A 24,998-nucleotide genomic window follows, 5' to 3' on the forward strand; every position below is an offset into this window, starting at 1 on the left:
CTCATCTAGTGATTCCACTTCAACAAAAAATAAAAAGGTGCAATAGAAAAGGGCTATTATCCAAGGTAGGAATTAAAGTAAATATGGGTGAGTCCATATTTATGATTGGCGAGCAAATTTCAATTTAAAGGATGACCATGTATATTCCTTTGAATTCATCATGCATTTTGAGATATCCACATTTTCCCATAATTGATTTGTATATGCAAGTTCCTTATGTTTAATGGAAATCCATGGTCAGCTCGCCAAATTCCAGTTTAAAGGATGACCATGTATATTCCTTTGAATTCATCATGCATTTTGAGATATCCACATTTACCCATAATTGATTTGTATATGCAAGTTCCTTATGTTTAATGGAAATCCATGGTCAGCTCTGGATTTCTTAGAATATATTTATGAATTTTATCGTAGATACTAACATTGTCTTTAAGGATGAATTAATGAAAGTTTTTGTGTTATCAATGCAAAGATATGAAGCCTGGAAATGGTATTGCAGTTTTTTACCCAAACAAATAAAATCATTCTCGCAATGTATCATAAGTGTTCAGGAACAGTGGATATGAGTATGAGGAGGTTGATGACATTTATGTCTTGACTCTTCATTGATATACAAGGGAGAAAGCAAGAAAAGATTAACGACTTGGTTATCACAGTTTGGTGAGCATCTTTCCAGCGATCTTATTACAGAAACAAAGTGGAAAGAGGATGCACTCAATTTCCTGTCATGTCAATGAAAAGCATGTGGAGCCTTGTGTGCAAAAGTTCAAAGAAAAAGTAATTGTAGAGGCTATTCCAAATCCCATCACCCTTGTGACACGACAGATGAAGGAATATCAAAAGATCCTAAATACGATGGCTCAAGGTCAAATCGCAACACAACAAATGCTATTCGAGTTGAAAAATGATTTTGTAGGTGAAGATGAAGATTTTCATGAAGATGCTCAACATTCCCTCCTTCTCTTGAATTGTTATCACATCATTCAGAGAAAGATGATGAATGGATGGCTTGATTGAGAAGGGTCCAATAAATGGGAAAAATCGTAGAAGAAGAAAACCAAGAAATCGTTTGTCACCATTCCCTAAATGAAGAAATCAGTGAAGAGAGCTTGATAGAACCACATAGGAGCTTACAATGGCTCATTTACTCAGCAACAAAGAAAATCCCACTACAAGGTTTACCGTCTCACTTCAAGAAGAAAACAATGGTGAATCTCCTACAAAGAATATATTCCTACTTGTAGAGATGAAAAAGAATCTCCTTGTTTTCCCATGAACATTCAAGAAACAGGTGAAAAACAAGAGTATCAGAACAATTCAAGAAACCACCCACCCTCCTCCAAATGAACGCAGAAGTTCAACAAGCGATTTTCCTTTCTATGCCCTTGATCTTCATAACACATATACTAGTGACTTGGAAAAAGAGAATTCAGAAAAAAGGGGATACTTTTGAAGAAGGTGGGGGGCCACCATCACTTTGGAGATTAGGGATTTGGCTCAATGAGAAATTCTGAAGGGAACCTAAAGGAGAGGATGAAGATACAACAGTGCGACATTAAGCAAGAGACTTGCATGAGTGATATTGCAAGTTTGCTAAAGACTGAAGAGAGTGAAAAGTGTGCAGCCAGTTTTTCCAAATAGAAAAATTGTGTTGGCCGAAAATCTGAGTGAGGGCCGAGACTTGGAGGGGGGGCGCCAAAAATCTGAGTAGGCCAAAACTGTGAGAGTGGAGGCTGAGTTCCAGCAGTGAGGAGAGGCCGAGACTTGCAAGCACAGGCCAAGAATTTGCCAAGGCCAAGTCATTCTTCAAGCAACTAACTGATTTCCAAAGGTCAATTTTTCTCTAGGCCAAAAAACAAGTGGGCCGTTTCCAGGTTCAAACAATTGCTGTAATTTCTGTGTATTTTCTCTATGGGTCAAGGCCCCAAAATTTTCTAGATAAATTAATGCGAAGAAAGCTTTGATTGGGCAAAATCATGTGCAGTTTGTAACCGAATTTTTTGAGCATTTTCCACTGCAAATTTACAATGAAAAGTTAAAATACCAGTGTGTTTATTTTTAGCAGCTAAAAAAAATAATTTACTGCTGAAATAAATTTTTGGTTATTAAGAAATCGATGTGTGAAATAGATCAGACCTGGTATTTAGAAATTAACAAAAAACTACTTATCACTTCTATAGTCTGCTACAATCTTCTATAGTCTGCTACAATCTTCACATCTTTGAAACACCTAATATCAGAAGATGTTAAGTTGACACAATAGATTATTGAAAACACTCGTTAGAGTATTGTTAGGATCCGTTAGTACTTGTGTCGTTTTATATGTTAGATATGTGACCAATGTAACATTGAGGTTTCAACGTTACTGGTTACATAGTGGAACTACCATAACCAACTTGAGCACTATATAATAAAGTGATGACTAGTGATTACCATGAGAAGGATATATAAACTGTGGCAGCATCAATGAAATTTATCATTTATATAGATACAAATCCATATTCAGATATAGATTCAAAATTTCAAATATGGTAGGAATTTTTCAAAAGTCAAGAAAATTTTGACTCCAAAAAGTTTTCAATCAAGGTAAGTTAAAATTGTTATAAAATTGGTATGCAAGATACACTCCTATTAATTGCCAAACCCCGTCATTAGCTCAAATCATCTTTCTGTTATGTACTACACGTGCATACCAGTTATAATGACTGTCAATATAGCCATCTCAAACGTCAACAATGCCGAATCTAATTGGCTAGTATAGACTGCCTTGCACAGAATTCCAACTTGCCTTTTATGTCAATGATTAATGAATAATGCAATGTGTAGTGGATAGGCGCACTCTACAATAGCATCAAATGCAGGAAATAAGCAGAGTTGAAAACATTCAGTAATATCTAAAGGTTGAGCGTACAGTAAGAAGTAATATAGGTTCTATTGAAGTTCAAGAGCTAGCACCATGTTCAAAAGCACATTTTAGGCAAGTTAAAGATTTCAACTGACTCATTTATTTGTCTGTTAATATCTCTGTTACACAGGAACCGCTCCCTAGAGGTGGGAAACCCGTTCCAGTGGTTCCTGCGCTCCCAGAAGCTTTGGAACTGTATGGGAACGTTCCCTTTTCTGTGGGAGCTGCAATGGGAGCTTGGGAAAGTTCCGGGAGCTTTGAAGACTGTTTTTGGAGTTCCCGCGTTCCCTGGGGTTGGGGAATCACCATGTTCAAAAGCACATTTTAGGCAAGTTAAAGATTTCAACTGACTCATTTATTTGTCTGTTAATATCTCTGTTACACAAGAACCGCTCCCTAGAGGTGGAAAACTCGTTCCAGTGGTTCCTGCGCTCCCGGAAGCTTTGGAACTGTATGGGAACGTTCCCTTTTCTGTGGGAGCTGCAATGGGAGCTTGGGAAAGTTCCGGGAGCTTTGAAGACTGTTTTTTTGGAGTTCCCGCGTTCCCTGGGGTTGGGGAATACAAAGCATGTAGACAAATATGTTGAACTGCCCACAAAACATGAGGCTTTGTTGAAACCTTCGCAGGAAGAAAGGCCAAAGACATCCTTAACACCGATATCCTTAATTGAGAAAATGGAGCAATCTCTTGATGGGTTAAGGACGCATGCGACACGTCAATGTAAGGGCAATATCTGGGACGTCATGCTGATGAGTATTTATTATTTTGTTCATGTATATGTATCGCAGAAGATTGTGTGCATATTGTATGTGGCAGTCAATGCTTAACCATTAGAGTCGCTTTACTTTTTCTCATAAGAATTACTAGAGAAACATAGGTAAAATTGTTCCTTTGTACTTTTAAGGCATATTGTTTCAAATACTGGTCATGTGTCAGAGAACTGATAATGAACTTGACATTTTAATATTTTATATATATAAAAGGGAGAGACTCAGGAAGAGAGACACCAAGAGAATATATTTATATATAAGAGAGATTATATATTTAAATTGATTTTAATATTTGAATATTTTGATTTAATATTAATTTTGATTATTATATAATTATATATTTTTTATTTTTATATTTTTAATTTTTTTTATTATATAATATTACTGTTCCCGATTAGCCGTTTCCTGTAAATTTTGGGGAAACCTCTAGCCATTCCCGACACCCGTACCCAAGTTCTCAACGTTCCCACGTTCCAGAAACTCATGCAACATAGGTTAATATACATTATTTGACCAACTATATATTTCACTGTACGTACTTCTTCAAACATTTCAGTAGAAAATCTTTTGCCTCTGGTGAGATATGATCCGGAATTGGTGGGTGTGACTTTGTTGTTCCAATATGAAATAATGCAGCCACCTGCAATATGAGTCACAACCCATGCCAACATATAAGAACTTAGAATACCAAAAATAAAAAATAAGCAAGGTGCAGAATAAAGTATTCAGAAGGAAAAAACACAATCTTATTCTAAATGACAAAAGAATACATAAACTAGCAAATGGAATTGTAGAATATAGAATCCAACCCGAAAAAAACAATGGCATATGATATATAAGGTAAACTAAGGTACAAATTGTAAGATGAGTTCTAAGTATATAATATCTAAAGCATAAATGTAACTAAATTTGATCCTGAATCTAGAAAGAAAAAATTGAACAAAACATAAGGTTGCATGCAACTTTTTGACAAATTAGCATTACAGCAACTCAAACCCATTTCCAATAATATTTCAGCGATTGAAACAATTTGTCATGCTTTTCTTTCTTCTATATTCCATCTAGAAGAAACAAACGAGCACAATAAACAACTATGAGAAAAAGAGTTTATGAAAAACCTCTTGAAATTGCTGGCTCCATGGAGGTTTGCCTGTTGCCATTTCAATAACAGTACAACCAACACTCCATATATCCGCAGACCTAAGCAATGATTAAAAACTTGGTCAGACATTACCCATCACTTTTTCAAAGAAATCATTTCAGCAAAGGATTATAGAATATTTTTAAACAGAGGAAATGGGGGTATATTTAAGTCAAAACTATGATGTTAAAACGCATTATTTCAAAGGAAAATAAAATGAATATTATATTATCGTATTCTCCAATAAAGCCTATGGAAAGGCAAATCATAACTTTTCCATTCATATATAATTCTGATCAATAATAACTAATAAAGAGTGTTTATGAACTTGAAAGTAGTCCAAGCCTCTTTGAAGAACATGGTATTATAGTTCTATCTAAGCAATAAAGGAATTTCATAATCTGTAAAATATAGTCAGTTCATTAAGTCTAGTCGAACTAGGATAAGACTAGGGATAAAAATTTAAACACACAAACTGGGAAACATAAACAAAGTATAAATTAAATTATGTCTTTTAAAAGAGAACTTGCTAAAATAAAATCCAAAACACTCCTGAGGCTAGATGTATCAAGTGACAAACTCAAATCTGTTTCTAAACTATGCTAAGGTTTAAAACCTAGTTACAAATAATTTCAAATAGAGAATGTAAGGAGTTTAAAATACAAATTGCTCATCAATTAGTTCTGTTTGGAATTTTCAATGAAGTGTTTCCCATGTTTAATTCAATATATATTAATGGTATTTGATATAGTGCATATAGGCTGGATTATTGTGTCTTGCTCCTCTTCTAAGTTCCTCTGACAATCGAATCATGTCATGGCTTAGGAATCCAACTTTCACTGGTATAATCATTTTCCAAATAACATTAGATTGTCAAGATGAAATGTAAGTTGTATTATATTCAATATCTAAAACAATGTTCCATCAAGTTTCTGAGTTAGAGGAACGCGGAAGCAGGGAAATGTATCTGGAGGAAATATTATACATAACAATGCACCAATAACATATACATCATTACATCTAACATAATAAATCATAAAATAGGAATTATGACTAGGCAAAAAAGCAAGAAAGAGTCATCAAAAAGAACAAAAGTGGGGCTAGGATCAAGAACGGAGAAGAAAGAGGCTTGGAGCACAAAACCAAAGGAAGAGGACCTTGACTACCCTATAGATCCTACAAAAGGGGCTACTATTTTCGTTAATGGAGCAACGACACCTAGTCAGGAAGTTGAAGACACCAAGGACAGCTCCAAAACAATGATGTGGGGGCTCCTTTGGCCAACTCTAACCATTCCTTCCAATTTTTGGCATCCTCAGACAATTTGGAGGCTGTAACTTCACATGACAGAAGGACAAGAAAATATTGAAAGCTCATTAAAAATCACCTAATTCATCGAATTGAAAAAACTTGGAGGACATTTCGATATGAGTAGTGAAAATTTCACCATTTTCAATGTAGAGCACCTTTGTCCAAGCAGTTATGCTTAGGAGTTATGGGGATTCCATCATTCAAAGGAAGATAACCAGGTCTAGAGGTCCCCTGAAGCTGTCAAGAGTCTAGGAGACAGGGAGAATTGGATAACCAATGAAGGAATAAAGGGTGGTAAGGAGCAAGAAAGAGTTGAAAGCTGGAGAGAAGGGCAAGAGGTCCATTAAGCTACTAAAAGGTAAACCTGAATTGATATTTGGGGTGGACGTCACAATGGAGCGGGTTGTGGGGATAACAAGCGAAACTCTAATGAATCATTTCTATGGACAGTTCATCTAGTAGAAAAACCTACCATTATGATAGAGAGGGATCCTAGACCAAGATGCTAGGATACTCACCCAGTTTCCACACATTAATAAAAGGTTGGTTAATTTTCCACTTTAAATCCAAAGAGGACACTATTTTGGTTTTACAGTTGAAATGGTATTAGAGTACAGTCACATTGATCTTGAAAAAAGGATGCCATAGTTTGAACCAAGAATAAAAGGGTTACAAAACACTCAATCTAGGTCTAACTGCCCATGATCTGTTGATGCTTTCAAGGCCATAGATAATAGATTGATCATTGGAGAGCTTCTTAGATGTTGATGAGCAATTCCAAACATCCCCTGTGCGCACTATAAGTAAAATTTAGTTGAGTTGGATGTCAACAAAGAATGGCAAAGGATATTGAGATTGAAATTGAGATTGCACTGGGCATTCATCTAATGACTGCTCAATGAACGTCCACGGTAAAGAATGGCAAAGGAAGTATAGAAATGGTGTGATGGAAAGAAGGGAAAATTTAAGGGGCTAATATTTGCAAGTGGCCTAATTTTCCGTGCTTTTTCAAAAAAAAAAATCGTTAATTTCCATATTTTCTAAAAGTTATTCGCCCAAATTTTATAGCATAAAACGTTTTTACCTTAAAAATCGCCAAAATTTTATATAGAGGCTATATAAAATTATTAGAAATTTGAATATTTGTATAAAAACATTGCCAAACATTTTACAAATTGCATATTATGTACTAGTGAGATTCACCAAGGTTTCTAAACTTTAAAATAAATTTTCATCCTTAAAATTTTCCCTAATGGAAGGTTTAGATCAAAGGGTTTGTGGACAAATGCATGAAGTTAGTCCAAAGGTTCCTTGGAAAGCGATAATTGGGGTATTGATAAGGAGAAGTGTCTATCTTCTGTAAAAGCATTGGATGTGTCAATGGACAAATTGCAAGAAACTTGCATATCAAAACACTCGCTAGTTTAGGTTCCTATTCCTTAGGGTATAAGATTGGATGGGTATAAAATTCTTTCATCAAAGAAGGTCGGGAAGTGTTAAAATTGGCAACTAGGACCAAACTCCACCATGGACAGCTCATATGATGGAGATGATATTTTTATTGGATTCCTCTTTCCAAGAGGTGCAAGATTGATCTAAAGATCATCTTGTTTGGATGAGCAGAAGTGAGATTTTGAATTTAATTCTCACACGTGCAAATTGTCAAGGTCGGCCAGAAGTCTAATGTAGGCTCATGTAGCCCCAATAGATGTGTCTCCACCCCTCATCGAATTGTATAAATAAGAGAGACATTCTCCTCATTTGGACATCATCACTCAACACATCTTTCTCTCTCCTCTCCTCATTGGTTCGTACAGCAAAGGAGCAGCTCTTCTTCTTCTCACGTTGACTTGGGTTGACCAATCGCAGGACTGTTTTCAGCTATTTGCAGGGGCATTGACCAGTGTTGACCAAGGGTCAACTCACCTATTTTGACAGCGGTTTTCAAGCAGTTATTCCGATCTCTTGAGGCTGGATCTCTTGAGGCTGGATCTCCTAGCACAAAAACTGAGGCAATTGGAGGAAGTTGACCTGTGTTTACCACAGAATCTTTGACTATAGTGTTGACTCTGCATTGACCAAATTTTACCGAGATTTTCATACTGTTTTGAGTTGAATTTTACTGTCTTTGGAGGCCGAGTTGACTGGGTTTGACCGAGCTCATTTGGAGGAGATTTTCTGTTGGCCAGCGTTGACTTTCTGGTTAGGGCATCCTGTTGACTATTGTTTGGCCAGACTGTTTTGACAGTGATTGGGCAAGTAAATTTTGTATGTTCTCTCTCTCTCTACTGAACTTTTGAAGAATAATAAGAAGATTTGATCAAAGGGTTTTCCCCACATTGGGGTTTTTCCCTAGCATCCGCCAAATATTGTGTCCTCTTGCCTTGGCTTGTCTTTTGCTTATTGTTTATGTTCTATCTACATTTACTATCAATGTTAATGTGATTGCTAATCTGGAAATTGATATTGGGCTAATAAGAAAAATTGAAGTAAATTGCTCTAAAGCATAGAACATACCATTGTTATCTAAAATTAACATGGTATCAGAGGTGAGGTGAAGACAAAGCCCAAGCAAGAGTGAGAAAAGAAATCACTAAGATTTGTTGGACAAGGACAAGATTCAATGGCCTCCTCATCTTACTTCAAATCTGATGACAAGCTCAATGATAAGTCTGATTATCATGCATGGAAGATGTCTCTTGACTTGACTTTGGAAGAGCAAGATGCTCTAGACTATGTGCTGGGAGAGATTGTTGAAACTCCTTCAAATGCACCAGTTGCCACTAAAACAAAGTACAAGAAAGGTGAAGTCAAAGCTAAGAAGAACATCAGGATTTTGTTCACAAGCATTTAGTTGCTTACATCTCCGATCTGGGCACATCTAAGGAGATGTATGAGAAGTTGGTTAGCATGTTTAAAGTTAGCAATTCAAACCAAGTCCTCTTTCTCAAGAACAAGTTGAAGGACATAAAGAAAGGACAAGGTGGCATTCATTGATGGAGAGGTACGTGTTTGGAAAATAAATTTCAAAGAAACATTCACTCTTGGATTCAGGGTTGACAACCTATATCAAGTTGGAGGAAGTCCACTGGGAGCTATGTTTTGTGGGTCGTGGCACATCTCTTCTATCCGAATTATGGCACCAAAAGTTTTCTCATCTTCATTATACGGCTCTACCCGAAGCAAGGAAGATGATGACAGGTATGCCCGAATTTAAAGTAGAACATGAAGGTGATTGTCAAGGTTGTGCCAAAGGAAAACAAACAAGGGGACCATTCCCCTCAAGTGATAGCAAGACTACTGACCTTTTGCAATTGGTTCATTCTGATCTATTTGGTATGTTGCCCGTGACATCTTTGGGAGGCTATTTGTATTATGCTATTTTTGTGGATCACTTCTCTCGCAAAACTTGGATTTATTTCTTGAAGAAGAAAGACGAAGTGTTCAAATGGTTCCATTCTTTTAAAGCCTTGGTTGAAAATCAAACAGGGAAGAAGATCAAAATATTGAGGACCGATAATGGATATGAATCAAATGAGTTCAATGACTATTGTAGAGAAGTTGGCATTAAGAAGGAGACTACTACCGCATATACTCTTGGGCAAAATGGTGTTACTGAAAGGAAGAATCGTTCCATTATAGAAGTCACTCGTGCCATGCTTCATAATCAAGGCCTTCCGAAGTTCTTATGGGGAGAAGCTGCCAACACTGCCATGTATGTTCAAAATAGATGCCCTCATCAAGCATTGAACTCCAAAACTCCCGAAGAAGTTTTCACCGATAAGAAACATGATGTTTCTCATTTTAGAATTTTTTGTAGCCCCGTGTTTTTTCATGTGCCTGTTAGAGTCTAGATTTGTCTCAGGCTGAAAAGACAAGGTTCTAGGTCCACATCAAACCACGCTTAGCCTCGTAGCTAGCCCTACGAAGATAGGAGAGGACTCTCTCCGGGTCGATCTCAACAAAAGGCAAGCAATGGGGCTCGAGATGACTGAAATAAAAGCTAATTTTAGGCTAGGTATGAAGTACAGGGGTTTGATTTGAGTTTTTGGGGGTTTTGTGTTGGAAACAGGGAAAGGCAAATTGGGCTCGGGGATGAGGCACAATTTCTGCAGAGTTCTAATTGGGGCAAGGAAGGCCATCATTTTGATGCTTTAAATTGAGTGAATGAATAGATCGGACTGGTGAGGAGCTAAGGAGAGCAAGAGGTCTCAAGAATTCTCCTTAAACAGATGAAAACATGGAAATTTAAACAAATTCAAAGGCAGAGCATAACAGTTAATGGATTCCACCTTAATCACTCATTTGTCCAAATTCAGAAGAAAAGAGAGGAAAATGATACACATAACACTAATGAGCTTACAATTACTTAGAGAAGCACACCATCAAAACATAAAGCCACATGGATCCCAAACAGTGCTGCAAAACCCTAGTCTTTCCTTAGCCAAAAATGCAGAGATAGAATGTACAATGATATGCCAAAGCAATCCCAAGTGTCCAACCCTGAAAATGACTTAGAAATTACATATTATAGGCAAGCCAAACCTATTTCCTTGCCTCTAGGGGTCGAGCTCATCATTCTAGGAGTTGTTTCAACCAATTCTAAACAAAACATTAAAATCTAGGCAATCAAAACAACTTGCCTCTATAAGGTAGGAAACTGATTCATTCATTAAATTTTCACTTTTTAGTGAATGAATCCTCTAGAACAAGTAAATAAGTGCCAAAATTACATCATGTTTATCCAATTACATCAAGATAGATCAAAAATTACATCACAAAGCAAAACTAGTCAAACTGGCCGAATTTTTGAGCTGGAAGGTGAAAAATTGAGCAAAAATCCTCTGTGCATCACGCCACTTTGAGGCTGAGTTTGAGGCACTTCCTAAAGTCCAAATTGAGCCCAAGTGTGCTTGTTGGAAAGCCCTGCTTGTCTACTTTCCAACCCAAGTGGAATTTCTGAATTTGGTGCCCATTTGCCCCTCCAAAACTTCAATCTCCCAAGACTGCTTCCTATGTGTCAAAATAGGGGCAGTGAGGTCATTTTTAGGGTGTTTTTGACCCTTTAGGCAACCCAGAACTTGATGAAATCTCTCGGCCATTCCTGAGCATGCATAACTTTTCATGACAAATCCAAAAATATCAAGTTTTCCTCCAGAAGATGTCCCAATCATAAGCGCGCACCAAGTGGTGCGGCGCATTGGGCAAAAAAGCCTGTTTTTTCTCAAAAATGTCTATGTCCGCACTTTTTCTTCACATTACCTGCGGTTCCGCACCTAATGGTCATGTATCTTGCGGACCTGACTGCACCTTTTCTTTGTAACAGGTACGGACCCCTGAGTGTGCCGCGCCTTTTTGCAGATGACTATTGGAGGCCTTCCCGGTGTCCAAATTGGGTTCAGGATAGCTCGTTGGAAAGGTCTTTGAGTCTACTTTCCAACCCAACTGGAATTTTTCAATTTGGAGTTCATTTGCCCTGTCAAAAGTCAAATCTCCCAAGACTAGTCAAAATGTGTAGAATGAGACTGCCTCAAGGCAGAGTGATGTTGCAGTCAACTTTTGAAGGTCTTCCTCAACTCGAAATTGAGCTCATGATAGCTCATTGGAAATATCTTTGTGTCTAGTTATCATTTGACTCATCAAGAAAGTCATTTGGCCAACCAAGCTAGGAGAAAACTTGATTTTCCAAAGGTCACTTCAGAGGTGCATCAATTCTCCCAAGGCGACTGTATTTTTGACTTTTCTCTAAAACCATGACACTTGTGTAAAAAGTGAAGGAGGTTTTTTTTTCCTTGGCCTATTGTGGACAAAAACCTCTCTCAGTTTTCCAAAATTCATATTTTCTTGCTCAGAAACATCATTTGAGTAAAACCTACTCCGATGTGTGGAAAAGGGGATTTGTCGAAATGAAGGGGATAAGGGGCTTCTAAATTCTTAAGAAAATTTTGGGAAGTAGGGAGGGATGTTAGGAAGTAAGGGAAAGTGGAATTTCAGAGATTGAGTGAGGGGAAGGGGTCCAAAAGGGCAAAACACAGGCCTAGCCTAGAAAATTGCCAAGTTGTAGCAAGAAACTAGGGTTTGTGTGAAAATGAGGAATTTTGGGGATCTCTGTGTAGGATAGGGGAAGGTGTATGAACATCAGGGTACAAGTTTTGTTGATGATTTCGCCATCCAAGAGAAATTACCTCCAAAACCCTAGGAGAGGGAAATGGACTTTACCTAGGTGCAACTGAAGCATGAACAAGGTGTAAAATGACCCAATGGAACTTGACATGATGATGAAAACCCTCTAAATGATGGCACACTCATCTGAATGGTGACATGGACCGACATTTGGACAACTTTGGAAGGAGTAAAAGCAAACCCTAGACCTAATACCTAGTGACCAAATTTTGCTTGAAGACTCACTGAAATGACAAAATTTGACCTTGACACCTTAAAATCACTTTGTAAGAGCATGTTTGATCACTGGAGGAAGGCTGCAAAGGCTGACACTAACAAGAAGGACGAAGTGTTCAAATGGTTCCATTCTTTTAAAGCCTTGGTTGAAAATCAAAATGGTGTTGTTGAAAGGAAGAATCGTTCCATTATAGAAGTCACTCGTGCCATGATTCATGATCAAGGCCTTCCGAAGTTCCTATAGGGAGAAGCTGCCAACACTGCCGTGTATGTTCAAAATAGATGCCCTCATCAAGCATTGAACTCCAAAACTCCCGAAGAAGTTTTCACCGGTAAGAAACATGATGTTCTCATTTTAGAATTTTTTGTAGCCCCGTGTTTTTTCATGTGCCAAAAGAAAAGAGACGCAAATTGGATGCATCTGGGAAGAAAGGAACATTTGTGGGCTACATTGAAACTTCCAATGCATATAGAATCTATGTGCCTGGTCAAAGAGAAGTGGAAATAAGTCATGATGTCACCTTTGATGAAGATGCTACCTTTGGGAAGGTTAGGGACCTTCCTATTTCAAAGAAGGACAAAGAAGAAGACGCACGAAAGCAGGATTTATTTCTTGAAGAAGAAGGACGAAGTGTTCAAATGGTTCCATTCTTTTAAAGCCTTGGTTGAAAATCAAACAAGGAAGAAGATCAAAATATTGAGGACCGATAATGGATATGAATCAAATGAGTTCAATGACTATTGTAGAGAAGTTGGCATTAAGAGGGAGACTACTACCGCATATACTCTAGAGCAAAATGGTGTTGCTGAAAGGAAGAATCGTTCCATTATAGAAGTCACTCGTGCCATGCTTCATGATCAAGGCCTTCCGAAGTTCCTATGGGGAGAAGCTGCCAACACTGCCGTGTATGTTCAAAATAGATGCCCTCATCAAGCATTGAACTCCAAAACTCCCGAAGAAGTTTTCACCGGTAAGAAACATGATGTTCTCATTTTAGAATTTTTTGTAGCCCCGTGTTTTTTTCATGTGCCTGTTAGAGCCTAGATTTGTCTTAGGCTGAAAAGACAAGGTTCTAGGTCCACATCAAACCACGATCAACCTCGTAGCTAGCGCTACGAGGACAGGAGAGGGCTCTCTCCGGGTCGATCTTGACAAAAGACAAGCAATGGGGCTCGAGATGACTGAAATAAAAGCTAATTTTAGGCTAGGTATGAAGTACAGGGGTTTGATTTGAGTTTTTGGGGGTTTTGTGTTGGAAACAGAGAAAGGCAAATTGGGCTCGGGGATGAGGTACAGTTTCTGCAGAGTTCTGATTGGGGCAAGGAAGGCAATCGTTTTGATGCTTTAAATTGAGTGAATGAATAGATCAGACTGGTGAGGAGCTAGGAGAGCAAGAGGTTTCAAGAATTCTACTAAACAGATGAAAACATGGAAATTTAAACAAATTCAAAAGCAGAGCATAACAGTTAATGGATTCCACTTTAATCACTCATTTGTTCAAATTCAGAAGAAAAGAGAGGAAAATGATACACATAACACTAATGAACTTACAATTACTTAAAGAAGCACACCATCAAAACATAAAGCCACATGGATCCCAAACAGTGCTGCAAAACCCTAGTCTTTCCTTAACCAAAAATGCAGAGATAGAATGTACAATGATATGCCAAAGCAATCCCAAGTGTCCAACCCTGAAAATGACTTAGAAATTACATAATATAGGCAAGCCAAACCTATTTCCTTGCCTCTAGGGGTCGAGCTCATCATTCTAGGAGTTGTTTCAACCAATTCTAAACAAAGCACTAAAATCTAGGCAATCAAAACAACTTGCCTCTATAAGGTAGGAAACTGATTCATTCATTAAATTTTCACTTTTTAGTGAATGAATCCTCTAGAACAAGTAAATAAGTGCCAAAATTACATCATGTTTATCCAATTACATCAAGATAGATCAAAAATTACATCACAAAGCAAAACTAGTCAAACTGGCCGAATTTCTGAGCTGGAAGGTGAAAAATTGAGCAAAAATCCTTTGTGCGCCGCGCCAATTTCTCTGTGCGTCGCGCCACTTTGAGGCTGAGTTTGAGGCACTTCCTGAAGTCCAAATTGAGCCCAAGTGTGCTTGTTGGAAAGCCCTGCCTGTCTACTTTCCAACCCAAGTGGAATTTCTGAATTTGGTGCCCATTTGCCCCTCCACTCTCGAAGATGCCGAAGGAGGACATTTCAGCAAAGTAAGAAGTCGAATAGGTACCAAGGGTACTTATCTGCCATGAGCACCATTGTTCAAACTGAGCCTTGCACATTCGAAGAAGCTGTGAATCACCAAGTTTAGAAGGATGCTATGAACGAAAAGTATGAGTCAATTATGAAGAATGATGTCTGGGATGTGGTCCCTAGACCCAAGGACAAATATGTTGTCACCTTGAAATGGCTCTACATGATCAAGCATGGCGTTGATGGAAGTGCCAAAAAGTTCAAGGCCAGGTTTGTTGCTTGAGGCTTCTCTCAAAAGGAAGGTGTGGACTATGATGAGATATTTGCACCAGTTGCCCGATATACCACCATCTGTTCGATCATTGCCCTTATTGCCTCTCAAGGATGAAATTTACATTAAATGGATGTCAAGACTACCTTCTTGCATGGGCTTACTTAACGAGGAAGTCTATGTGGAGCAACCTATGGGGTTCAAAGTTCAAGATCGAGAGAGACATGTATGCAGGTTGAAGAAAGCCTTCTATGGGTTGAAGCAAGCTCCCCGGGCTTGGTATGAGAGGATCGACAATTATCTGATGAAGCTGGGTTTTACAAGAAGTGAAGTTGATCCGAACCTTTACTTCAAGGTTGAAAATGATAGACCTCTCATCTTGGTAATTCATGTGGGCGATCTCTTTCTGACAAGAGTAAACCCTCTGATTTATCAATGCAAGAGGGAGTTGGCTTCTAAATTCGAGATGAAGAACCTAGGATTGATGCACTACTTCCTAGGCTTGGAGGTCTAGCAAAAGCCAGAGGAGATTTTCCCTTCTCAAGGAAAATACATTGTGAAGCTACTTGAAAGATGTGGGATAGTGGATTGTAAGTCTATGACTAGATCGATGGAACTCAACTTCAAGACATAATGTGGAAGTGTTGTTGGGCCCGATTTGGGAAATCCTTCTGAGTATTGTCAACTCGTAAGGGCCCTGATGTTCTTGGTGAACTCCCGTCCGAACATATGCTTTGCAGTGAATAAATTAAGTCAATTTATGGTCGAGCCTCATCCCATACATTGGATTGCTGCCAAGAATATCTTGAGATATCTCCGAGGCGCAATCACCTATGGACTGAGATACATTGTCGAGGATTTGAGGCTCCATGGTTATTCTGACGCTGACTGAGATGGCAGTGTGGTGGATCGTAAGAGCACATCGGGATGTTGCTTCTCACTAGGTTGTGCTTCGATGTCCTGGATGAGCAGGAAGCAAAAATCGGTTGCTTTAAATTGCTGCAAGTATGGCCACTTGTGAAGTTGTTTGGTTGAGGAAGCTCTTTAGTGAGCTGTTTGGGCATGTGTTGGATACCACTGTGATCTTCTGCGACAATTAAAGTGGGATTCATCTTTCTGAGAATCCCATGTTCCATGATCGTTCCAAGCATATTGATATTAGGTACCACTTTATCCGGGATATGGTACAACACGGAGCAATAAGGCTCCATCACACTGAGACAGATGAACAGGTCGTAGATATTCTTAAAAAGCCCCTGGGGAAGGTCAAATTCTTAACCTTCCATGGGAGACTTGGAGTCCTGGAAAGACCCTCTTCTAAGGGTCTCGTTTGAGTTGGATATTGAGTTCGGCGAGCTCCGGGAGGCTTGGGGTACTTCTTGGAGCTATGAGCGACCATAGGGTGAGTGGTTCACCTTCCCTTATTGGTGCGTTGTGTACAGGGTGAGTGGTTCACCTTCCCCTGTGATACCCCATGATGGTTGATATATGCATAGGATGAGTGGTTCACCTTCTCTTATGGCATATGAGCAAAATGAGTGGCTCACCTTCTCCTACCGACACATCCTACCCATGCAGTCTGGGATTCATGGGAAGTACCTCTCATCTAGCCAACAAGTTGGGAAATGAGGATAGGGACCATAGCACTACCGATGGACGCATCGTGTACTGTCATACTCCCTATGCTACGATGTTTGATATTGATCTGGGATCAATTGAGACCGACTTCAGGTCAATGGAGAGTGGCAAGGTCTTGTGACTCATTCTCAATCATTTCTTCTTCATTATTTCTTCATGGTTCAGCAGAGCAGAGCAAGGATGACAGATATGGTACAAATTGACAGATTATTTGGCAGGTGGATTTCTCCCTAGTTGAGAGGAAGTGTTAAAATTGGCAACTAGGGCCAAACTCCACCTTGGACAGCTCATATGATGGAGATGATATTTTTATTGGATTCCTCTTTCCGAGAGGTGCAAGATTGATCTAAAGATCATCTTGTTTGGATGAGCAGAAGTGAGATTTTGAATTTAATTCTCACACATGTGCAAATTGTCAAGGTCGGCCAGAAGTCTAATGTAGGCTCATGTAGCCCCAATAGATGTGTCTCCACCCCTCATCGAATTGTATAAATAAGAGACATTCTCCTCATTTGGACATCATCACTCAACGCATCTTTTTCTCTCCTCTCCTCATTGGTTCGTACAGCAAAGGAGCAGCTCTTCTTCTTCTCACAATGACTTGGGTTGACCGAAAATTTCAGGCAGAAATCGCAAGACTACTTTGGGCTATTTGCAGGGGCATTGACCGAGGGTCAACTCACCTATTTTGACAGCGATTTTCAGGCAATTATTCTGATCTCTTGAGGTCGCATCTCATGGCACGAAAACCGAGGCAATTGGGGCAGGTTGACCTACGTTGACGGTAGAATCTTTGACCGCAATGTTGAATCTGTGTTGACCAAATTTGACTGAGATTTTCGAACTATTTTGGGTTGACTTTGACTATCTTTGGAGGTTGAGTTGACTGGGTTTGGCCGAGCTCATTTGGAAGAGATTTTCTGCTGGTTTGACCAGCATTGACTTTCTGGCAAGGGCATCCTGTTGAGTGTTGTTTGGCTGGATTGTTTTGAGAGTGATTGGGCATGTAAATTTTGTATGTACTCTCTCTCTCTGTTGAACTTTTGAAGAACAATAAGAAGGTTTGATCAAAGGGTTTTCCCCACACTGGGGTTTTTCCTTGGCATCCACCAAATATTGTGTCCTCTTGTCTTGGCTTGTCTTCTGCTTCTTGTTTATGTTCTATTTGCATTTACTATCAATGTTAATGTGATTGCTAATCTAGAAATTGATATTTGGCTAATAAGAAAAATTGAATTAAATTGCTCTAAAGCATAGAACATAGCATTGTTATCTAAAATTAACAGGAAGGGATAACCCAAAGGAGGTTGCATTTGAGGAAGATTTGAGAGAGTGTTTCTGTGGGATCAAGCTAAACTTTTGATGGAAGCCCCACTTCTAGTCAACCCTAAGAAGAGGAGAACTTGAGTAAACTAGGGATTGCACCACCTCTAATAGTAGGGGTTGGCACTATTTTATTGAGAAGGGTCATAGCACACAGATGGATGGATCCTCAAGTAGGCCTTTAGAACCAACTACCATGTTAGGGTAGAGGGGAAACATCCTATTAGCTTGTATTAATCCTAGCCCTTGTCTTACCTAGTAGTAGTTTAGGCCCTAGGCTGTGTCTACATACTAGAAAATAAAATACTTTGAACTTAGTGTTTGACATCTTGCTTGCATGTATATTATAAAACATGTGTTATATATGAAATTGAACATCAAATTTATATATAAAGGGCCTTGGTAGTTGTTTAGATTCCTATGCATGGATACCTCAATTTTATAGTTAGAATCTTGATCTTGATTCTTTGAAATTTGAGATTAAATTTATAAAATGTAATTGTATCTTCTCTATAGATGTACCTAATGCAATGGATTGAGTGAGAACAATAATATAAATGAAGGAAAGTGTAGGGAAACATTAAAATTATGCATAGGCTTGAAGTGTTATACATAATATTATGAAAAAAATTAATATTTTTATACAATTTATCATATACATACATGGTTTTATTAATTTTATTGCATACATATTCTAACAGATGGATCAAATAGTGAACTAGGATGTGAGCAAGCCTTAGAAACCATCATACCAGTACCAAAACAAGGTCCCAATAGCGGTACAAGCTCCAATACCATTCAACCTAGACAAAAACCATAGAACTTGTCGAATGGAAAGGACTTCAAAATGAGAAGGATCATTTGATGAGGACTTGAGACTCAAGAGAGGAAGTTAATCAACATTTACCACTAAGGATCAACTCCACGACACACCCGCCTAGGTATTCCCCAGATTTAGACCAGATTTAGATGTATCATGTAGTTTCCAATAGATGTGGAAATTAATATTTTATAAAATTTATCATATACATACATGGTTTTATAAATTTTATTGCACACATATTTTTATAGATGGATCAAACAGTGAATTGGAATGTCAACAGTGGTACAAGCTCCAATACCATCCAACCTATGAAAAACCATAGAACTTGTGGAAGGACTTCAAAACATTGAACATAGAACCATTATTTATCTCCATGACTCCTAAGTGCACCATTCACATGAGATCAGGGATACTAAAACAATTAAGTACCATCTTCTAAAATTCAAATTAAATGCCTTCTCATATGCTTATCCAAATGAGAAGGATCATTTGATGAAAACTTGTAACCCCTCATGTCAGCAGGGGTACGTATATTTTCATATTGCATTCATCACCGTTGTAAGCCCAAAGTCACAAGTCAAAATATTTGTAAAAACCATGTGATACTTTGTATTTAGGTATCCTAGGCCTTGTGATGGTTGGCCAGGGTCTATCCTTTTGGGCTAAGTCTCCTTCGTGTCTTTGTCTTGTGTAGGATCACGAGATTGTGGGTGGATCTCGGGGGGGCTCATGGTTTATTTAGAGGAACCTTGGTTATGTAGGGCAATCACCAATGTATGGGTCTATCCAACCCAAATCTTACCACATCATTATCAGTCATAAAGTCTAACTGTGGCCTTGGCTTTGGTGCAATACTCCTCACATAGTTCTCAACGTGGAAGTGTCACAAAATCAATAGTTTCACATTTCCTGAGGCAGTTTACATTTCCCAATGCAAGGGGTCCCAAAATTCAAAAGGTCAATTTGGTCATGAAGTGCTTAGAATAATGAGGAGATGACATGCCACATTGAATTTTTTCCAAACAGTGAAGGCACGATGCAAAACCAAGAGGTAAAATTTGGTCAAATGGCACGTGGGGCTTCTAGATGCCACAACGATGACAAGACTTGTCAAAATGTTGCATGCATTTTGTCCAATTCATTGACAGAATGAGAGAAACAAAACCCCAAGTGCTAGATGTCAAAAATTCCTAAGGGCCTTACCCCCATTAGCTAGTCTCATGGCAGTGGCATCTTCCTTGAAGTCTCTCCCACTCCATGACTACCATATCACAGACACCTATGGATTGATGAGTCAGCTTGGAACATATCATTCCCCTTGGGGGCTAGAAACACATCATAGGGTTTTTTACCTAATCATCCCCTATCATAAGTGAGGTAACATGTTTACAGGTCCTGATCTAGTTACACATTTGAAGGTTTGTCAAGTGTGAAGTATTTCACTGCCCCTAGCATTAGATATGGTTCAATATGAATGCTTTAATGGTTTTATGTTCCTAATTAAGTTGACCTCACTTGATCTTCGGAGGTTTTGTTCAAGTGGTAGCACATATGTAGCAGAGAACCTTTGTGGGATAGCTTGACTCCTCTTTAGCACCTTCTAAGGGATTTTTTGCCCCATTTTGAGAGCCTGCATGATTTTGTGGCCCCAACATCGCCCCTCCAAAGATGATTGTTGGGCCTTGAGCAGCTTCCACATGCTTCTACACCTCTTGATGAGCCTCCAAATGCTAAAATGTTGAGCTTTAAAGCTCATGCGATGGACTACTTGATGATGTGCCCATATGGACCCAGGGCGCCCCAAGCTAACCTTAACCCTGTTCAATGGACGATGCCATGTTTTGAAGCCCAAATGAGGATGGTTCTCACTAACATGACTTGGGTGGGCTAGCACATTCCTCTTTACTTCCAATTCTTGCCCTATGAGTTGCCACATCAACCCAACATGCATGGGAAGTGTGAAGTAGGCCTCCTTTTAGATGATGTCATGGTGGAGGAGGTGCCTTTTTGGAGATGCACACATGCACTTTGAGATTTTCTTGGAGTGAGGAGCACTATTGGACCATTGCCTCACTTACCTGATGCATTATTGCCTATTTTTTGTTGAATTGTGTAGCTATGGTCAATTTCATAATTTATATTTTAGCCCTTGAAATATATAATGAAATTGTAAGACATGTTCTTCATGTCATTTTCTTTGTTTAGCCCTTGAAAGAATTAATGTAAGGCATGTTCATGTCAATATCAAAAGAGAAAATTTCGAAATTTGAATTCTGAACTTTTGGCTCCAATTTCGTCAAGTTGGCCCTCCAAATGAGGATGGTTCTCACTAACATGACTTGAGTGGGCTAGCACATTCCTCTTTACTTCCAATTCTTGCCCTATGAGTTGCCACATCAACCCAACATGCATGGGAAGTGTGAAGTAGGCCTCCTTTTAGATGATGTCATGGTGGAGGAGGTGCCTTTTGGAGATGCACACATGCACTTTGAGATTTTCTTGGAGTGAGGAGCACTATTGGACCATTGCCTCACTTACCTGATGCATTATTGCCTATTTTTTGTTGAATTGTGTAGCTATGGTCAATTTCATAATTTATATTTTAGCCCTTGAAATATATAATGAAATTGTAAGACATGTTCTTCATGTCATTTTCTTTGTTTAGCCCTTGAAAGAATTAATGTAAGGCATGTTCATGTCAATATCAAAAGAGAAAATTTCGAAATTTGAATTCTGAACTTTTGGCTCCAATTTTGTCAAGTTGGCCCTCCTTCAAGTCAAGTTGGCCCCAGTGAAGAGACAACAATTCGAATAGATCGAACACTATATATAGAGCGCTCAACCTCCTCCACAAGGCACCATTCAACCTCACAAAAGATAAGAGATATTTTGGGCATCCTAGCAAAGAAGAAGGATGAAGTAGGACAAATTCATCTCGAGCATCTCTCTTTATCTCCTTGACTTTGCATGCGTGACTTTTTTGGGCAGCTTCTGGGCAACATATCGAACTTTTGGGCAATATGGCTAAAATTTTGCGCAAAATATTCTGGGCAATAGGGGTGAGTTTCTAGAACACATTCTGGGAGGCCGAAATTCGGCCTAGAAAGATCGCAGAGGACCGAAGTTGGACAGCAGAAGATTGACTTGACAAAAGTGTTGTTTGACCAAGTTTGACCATAGCATTGATGGTGAATTTGACCTCATAGTTGACTAGCAATATTAGGTGTATCTCTTTTTGAACTGAAAAATTTCTTTCAAGTGGGTTTTCCCAGGGTAAATCTTGTGTTCTCTTTGTGCATTGTGATCTCTACTGTCCTTATGCATTTATGCCATATAGTTGAATTTCTTAAGTGTAATTGCCTAATGATAAATTGGAAGTGCTAAAAGAATATCTACATCATTAGAAGTAATTATCAATATGGAAATTAGCATTTATATCTATTGCTCTTGAAAAATCAACATTTTGGAGGATGACATCATGGCCAAGATTATTTTAGATTTTTCTCCCACAATTGTGGGTTATTTTTGGCATTTTGTTATGTTTTGATGTTATTTCAAGGCCATCTTGTGACCTTTGACCTAGTTGAACACTCAAGTAAACCTATTTTTGGGCTTTGCTTGTAAAATTATAAAAAGTGACTTGGTTACCCTCACATAAATAGAGGGCAATCACTTCCCATTTTCATCATCATCATTCATCACACTTCTTCTTCTCTAGTAGTGCGCACTAGCTTTTGTCTTCTCTTCTACTTCAACGCAACGTGATTTCATGGTGCATATTGTGTCTTTGGATAAGGGTTTTTGCCTAAGCAAGTTTCTTTGGGATAGATTGAAGAGATTCTTGTAGAAACTTTCTAATTTTATTGTGCATCTTTTAAACTTTGCATGCTATCTCGTGTGAATTAAGGTTTTTACATGTGCCATGTTTAAATTGCAACATTTATCTTGAAATATTGATTCCTTATGCTATGAAAAATCGTTTTCCTTTAATAAGAGAGATCTTTGATGTGTGCATCTCCTAAACTTGAAAACTCCCATCTAAGTAAGCCATTAGGGTTTGTAACAAGAGGCTATTGCCCTCTCACCCTCTTCATCAAGGTCATCTTCATTCAATTCTGCCCTAGAAACTCCATTGCCCATTTAGATCAAGGCAATAGTCTAGGAGGTGCTGATCAATCTTTTCTCACTAAATTCTAGGTATCTAGGGTTAGGGTTAAGGTTTTCTCAAAATTGTGCTAAATAGTAATCTTACTTTATGTGTTATTACCCTATTTGAAAAAAACAAAATCTAGCATCAATTACATAAAAAGAAGCCATTCAACTGACATACATGACTTGACTCTGACACTATTATCCATGAAAACAGATTACTAAGTCTTATTTTCACTTGGAGATTTACCCAAAAAATTATAAAAAACCATATCAAAAGCCTATGTCATACTGTAAAGGAGATACAAGACATACAAGCCATGTCCAGTTTGACGAATGACTTCAGGTGCCATCCAATATGGTGTCCCCTTCATTGACTTTGCCTCAGAAACCGTTGCCTGCACATTGAGAAGCAATGTCAATAAAATTCATAACTAATGCAAGGGCAGAAAATTGGGCATAAAGAAGTTTTATGTGGTTCAATACCAGCTCAACCACTTGCTTGGATGCACCAAAGTCTGCTAACTTAATACAGCCCTTGTTGTCCACAAGAATATTTGCCCCCTGCAACTCAAAAACCATGTTATCACTCTACATTGTCACATTTATGAAATTCAAATCACTTCGCCTTAAATATTGTTGTATGTCTTAAACAAGAGTAAATTTTGCCAGTATCATATCATCACACAGCATCCACAAAAATCAAGAGTTTCATTTTATAATTATCATATTCCACTGTATACAAAGATGGCCAAAAGCTAAAATCATACAAAAAATCAACCCAAGCAAGCAAACAATGAGTGGCAATTCGGGTAAGCAAATGATGTCCAATAAACCCTTGCCACTCCCAAGTTCCCTCTTATAGAATAATTACCCATCAGGCACTAAACTCACAGTCAAGATAGAATGCTAATCTAGGTGCTGTCGAAAGAACTATTTCACTTACATGTTTCAGTTTATGAGTATCAAAATTGAAATGACTGAGCACTGAATGAATTACCTTGATATCTCTATGCATGATACCATTCTTATGGAGATACTCGAGCCCCTGGAGAAGTTGTTTTGTGTACATTCTAATAACCTAATCAAAATATTTAAATGAGTAAAATATCAGGAGTAAACAATGCTTCCAATTAAAAGATATGCTTCCCAGATACACACTCTCACCGGTTCTGTGAAAGAACCAAATTTGCCAAGAAGAGATGAAATAGATCCACCAGGAACAAATTCCAGAAGGATATTCAAAGCTTCTTCTTCTCTAGCTGTTCCTAGATATCGCTGCAAGAACAGTGTCAAGAGGCATCACAAAAACAATAACAAAAAGTGATATACTTAAAAAATTGAATAATAAAAATTTCAGGAGACCTCATACCACTATGTTCGGATGGGATAAGTTGCGAAGCAATTTAACCTCCTCCTCGAGCTCTCTGATATGGGCCTAAAATACGGATTATATCCTCGTATTAATTACAAGTTTAAGCAACATCCTTACATCACAATGCAACAGATAGACCTCATGTCTAACAGTAACAGATTACTTACTGTTCCAATACAACATACTCTAAAGGAACACAAACAGCAGGTGAATTACAGTAAACAAGAAGCAAGAAACCATTGACATGGAATGTTTGCAAGAGCAATTATGGGTGGCCTTAACAAGTTACTGATCACTACTCGTGGAATTACATCCATCCCCACTGACCACAATTGTTTGCTTAACAGGAGAAAATCATAGACATCCGATACAGGGATACAACATACACAGCTAAAACCATTGACAAAACAAATTTTATCCAGTAACGTCAAGTGGAACTTTTCTAATTAATAACAGTTTAATTTTGTTGAAATCAAACACTTAATAATAGCATTGGACATCTCACTATCTCAGGGATGAACATATAAGAATTAAAGTAGGAACCAAGGCAAGAAATAAAATACAGAAACAAGAATTTTGGCTACTTCTGCTTAATATTTTATTACTGATATCATAATCATAAGAATCAGAACTTATTGATTTCTTTTAGCAGGAACTACTGAGTAATTGTTCATGGC

At 38.3% G+C, this 24,998-nt stretch overlaps 1 protein-coding gene across 2 annotated transcripts in view; it reads right to left on the reverse strand.

Moving 5' to 3' along the window:
* LOC149242419 (mitogen-activated protein kinase kinase kinase NPK1-like) overlaps nt 1-24,998 on the reverse strand; it is a 30,858-nt gene that overhangs the window by 3,543 nt on the left and 2,317 nt on the right. For both annotated transcript variants that reach the window (XM_089374240.1, XM_089374239.1), the window contains 7 exons: nt 24,319-24,384; nt 24,114-24,224; nt 23,947-24,027; nt 23,433-23,510; nt 23,262-23,344; nt 4,795-4,876; nt 4,216-4,316 (listed from right to left, as the gene is read on the reverse strand). In XM_089374240.1, coding sequence (XP_089230366.1) covers nt 4,216-4,316; nt 4,795-4,876; nt 23,262-23,344; nt 23,433-23,510; nt 23,947-24,027; nt 24,114-24,224; nt 24,319-24,384 — 602 coding nt within the window. The remainder of the gene's footprint in view (nt 1-4,215; nt 4,317-4,794; nt 4,877-23,261; nt 23,345-23,432; nt 23,511-23,946; nt 24,028-24,113; nt 24,225-24,318; nt 24,385-24,998) is intronic.

The sequence above is a fragment of the Pinus tabuliformis genome, chromosome 8 (assembly GCF_031772625.1).
Source record: "Pinus tabuliformis cultivar Carrire ecotype Pingquan chromosome 8, CPIR1, whole genome shotgun sequence".
Classification (NCBI taxonomy): Eukaryota; Viridiplantae; Streptophyta; class Pinopsida; order Pinales; family Pinaceae; genus Pinus; species Pinus tabuliformis.